Source organism: Asparagus officinalis, chromosome 8 (assembly GCF_001876935.1).
Source record: "Asparagus officinalis chromosome 8, Aspof.V1, whole genome shotgun sequence".
Taxonomy (NCBI): Eukaryota; Viridiplantae; Streptophyta; class Magnoliopsida; order Asparagales; family Asparagaceae; genus Asparagus; species Asparagus officinalis.
Window position 1 is genome coordinate 3,651,256 of NC_033801.1, and position 3,310 is coordinate 3,654,565.

Sequence of the window (3,310 nt, forward strand, 5' to 3'; positions counted from 1 at the left end):
AGCACTATGACGCGCCCGTCCGGGAGCAGCGTGGAGTAGCCGGACCACACGCCCTTGGCGTCGTACCAGTGGTCGGGGACCATGGCCATGGGGAGGTGGAGCCAGTGGATCAGGTCACGTGACACCGCGTGGCCCCACGAGATGGTGTAGTCCCACGCCGTGCCTGTCGGGTTGTACTGGTAGAAGAAGTGGTACCAGCCTTTGTAGTACATCGCAGCTGTTTATAAAAAATCACATATATGCACCGTTAATTTTCATCTCCCTCAGCCAGCAATATACAATGCGGGTGGTAACAATTTTGACAATGTTTTAAGGACACAATTAATTAACCCAAATCTAATGCTTTTTAAAGAAATGACACAGAAGACAATTATCTAATTTTAATCATGATTTTTTTGGAGTTAGTTTGTGAATGTTTGGTTGGCGCATACTACCCGGGATTTGGCTAGTAAAAAATTTGGATAGCATCTTCTTACCATGAATTTGTTTTGACTTTCGGGTGGTAATTAAATATCACTTGTTCTCTCCAATTTATAGATTTTCGTTAAAAAAACCCGCCTACTTTACTGTAATCTTTTAACTACTAATTATATGATTGTTAGATGTAGGCAATGGCACGCTCACGAGCTATTAGGGGCTGTTTGGTTCCCTGTTTTTTAGGAAAAAACTCACTTGAAAGCCTGTCAAAAGTGTCACTTTTTGACAGGCTTTCAGCAAAAATCTTCATTTTTAGAGACGATTTTGGCTGAAAGCCTACCAAAAAACAACACTTTTGATACTTTTGACAGGTTTTTAAGAAAGTCTTTTCTTCAAAAACATGGAACCAAACAGCCCTTAGACGCGGAATTTAACTGTCGCTGAGTGATGGTAATGATTGACGAATTTAACTTATTTTTGTTGATGGAGTGGGTCCCCCACACGCCAACATTTTAACCTGTGAAGGGTAAACAAACCGTAGATGTCTATTAGAGGGACCCAAGTATGGCTATGATGTCGGAAATTTACGAATGGACGGCTCAAACTAATTCGGAGATTTATTTAAAGCCTCAGTTGCAGTAATAATGCCATGGATCTGGGCAATGTGGGCCTTAAAAAATAGCACGAAAAGGACAGGAGACCCTGATTGCTGTTGGTAGGGAGAAGATGGGAAACATCGGTAAAGCTTTATTAAACAAAGCCGTACAAAAAAGCATTCACAATCGAAGCACGTATACAAATTCTCAAGGCGAAAGAGGAATTCAATGATTCCCCCAGAGCAACTTTAGGGCTACTATTTCATCCGTACCAATAGGGGCTGTTTGCCCATGAATTATTTTTGAAATATAATAATACCATAAAATAGGGGGAGAAACAGATGAAAATGATGGTTTTGTTAGATTATGAATGGAGAACCTCAAATCAATCAACATTTTACTACTTAAAGGGGGCATCTGGATTTGATCTGGCGACTTCTAATCAACGATCATTTTCCCAAGAGATCGAAGTGTGATCGCTCAACTAACGAGGAGTCACGAGTTGACACGTACAAGAGTTTGCCGTCCCATCAAGAAATGGCTAGTAACGCATTAGAGAACGCTTTTTTAAGGAAAATTCATGTAATTATCTTAGACTAGTTAGATCTCATTAACGACGTTAATGTTTACTTTAGCTTTTTTTCATACCGGAAAATAATCGGTGAAGGTTGTAGCTCTTGATATATGAGTGGCTAAAAGGTCCGCTATAGTAGAATGGCATTATGTTCTAGGTTTGAGGGTTTCTGAAATACTTGCATTTTTACATGTATCGAATGAAAACTAATGAGGTACCTCCTTTGAGTAAGAAATGAACTACATGCCACTAGCCAGTAACTCACTTTGAGTATAGAAAACAGTATGTGCCGTGTAAATCAGGGCAAGCAAGTCAAACATGCACACGATTAAAAAATAAATAAAGTGACATGCAAATTTTCTCTGATATTTTATTATTATTTGCACATAGTAGCTAGTGATAACTTCTGGAAAGAAATGGAAAAATGTGATATACAAGGCCGATTCTATATGCTTTACATTTCAGAATAAATCCCACGACATAGACTTTTGATTGAGACTTGAATGAGCAAGTTTTGTGGACAGAAACTCAATTGTTTCAAATATTTCTTTTCAGCTTTCCAAATATGGTAAGCGCTAAACGACAATTAATTGTACATAAAGGAATATAAAATATCTTCGTTCAAGACCAGAGGATCTCTTCCAAACAACTAATAAAAATATCATTCATCTCAACCATTCAACTTTTCTCTACTAATAAAAAATTTATATTTAAATAGATATACTTTTTTTTTTGAAAGATCTATCTATAATTAATCTTTCGTAACAAAAATATAAAAAAAGGGCTTTTAAGTAAGGATTTACCATTTGGATCTGAGTCAAATCGGCAAGTGCAACCAAATCCGGGCCCACCAACAAACAAACAAAAAAAAAAGGCACCAATGAAAAAAAAAATTTAGAACAAAGTTAGTAACCAACCAAAAATTAAAACGGAAAAAAGATATTAGAAACAGAAAAAATATATATATATCATCTTTATACCGCTCTGGAAGTTCTTCGCGGGTTGAAAGTGGAACCCAGACCTCTGCCACGTCAGCATTTCGTTGGTCCATGGATAGTCGTGCTCCTTTATCGGGTCCGAGCGCAGCTTTCGGGCCAAACCCGAAACGAAACGTGACGCCGACCCATCGGCGAGGAACAATGCGAGGGCAACGAGGAAGGCGGCGGTGAGCGTAAGTGCTACAAGCCTTAGCTTGCTCCGCGGAGGACGGGACTCGAGGAGTGGGGCGGATAGAGTAGGAGGGGACTCGAGGTCCGAAGAAGGCGACGCCATCGAATGGGCCCTTGTTGGCGTCAGAAAGTTCCCTCGGCCCCTAATTATTAGGGTTTTGACTTGTAGTAGTCTGTGCGTTCGCGTGATCATTCGCGGAGTTGCATCTACAACTTAAAAATTTGATCGGACCAAAAGCTGGATCCTTCGAGTTATAACACAGCAATTTGGTATTGAGTATTGTAACGCGCACAAGTTAGTACCAAACCCAAATAAAAAAAGGAAAATTTAAAAAAAAATTGATGAGATTTTCATAAAAAATTATTTGGCTCAATTGCAGAGGAACACCACATTTTTTTTTTTGACAATTGAGTAACACAAATCATATTTTGATACAATAAAATATCATAAATTTTCTTTAGAACTTGCATGTGACAATTGTCGACCATGCAAACGTCCAAATGTTCACCTAAATATTTTCTCTATGGTATTTACACACTAATTTTAAAGCTTT

The 3,310-nt window shown here is 38.6% G+C and overlaps 1 protein-coding gene across 1 annotated transcript in view; it reads right to left on the bottom strand.

Moving 5' to 3' along the window:
- Nucleotides 1-2,859, bottom strand: part of LOC109819545 (6(G)-fructosyltransferase-like) — a gene marked incomplete in the record, with an annotated part of 5,875 nt that extends 3,016 nt beyond the window's left edge. Inside the window, 3 exon segments of the mRNA XM_020385299.1 lie at nucleotides 1-217; nucleotides 2,391-2,399; nucleotides 2,568-2,859. Of these exon segments, the coding sequence (XP_020240888.1) occupies nucleotides 1-217; nucleotides 2,391-2,399; nucleotides 2,568-2,859 (518 nt within the window).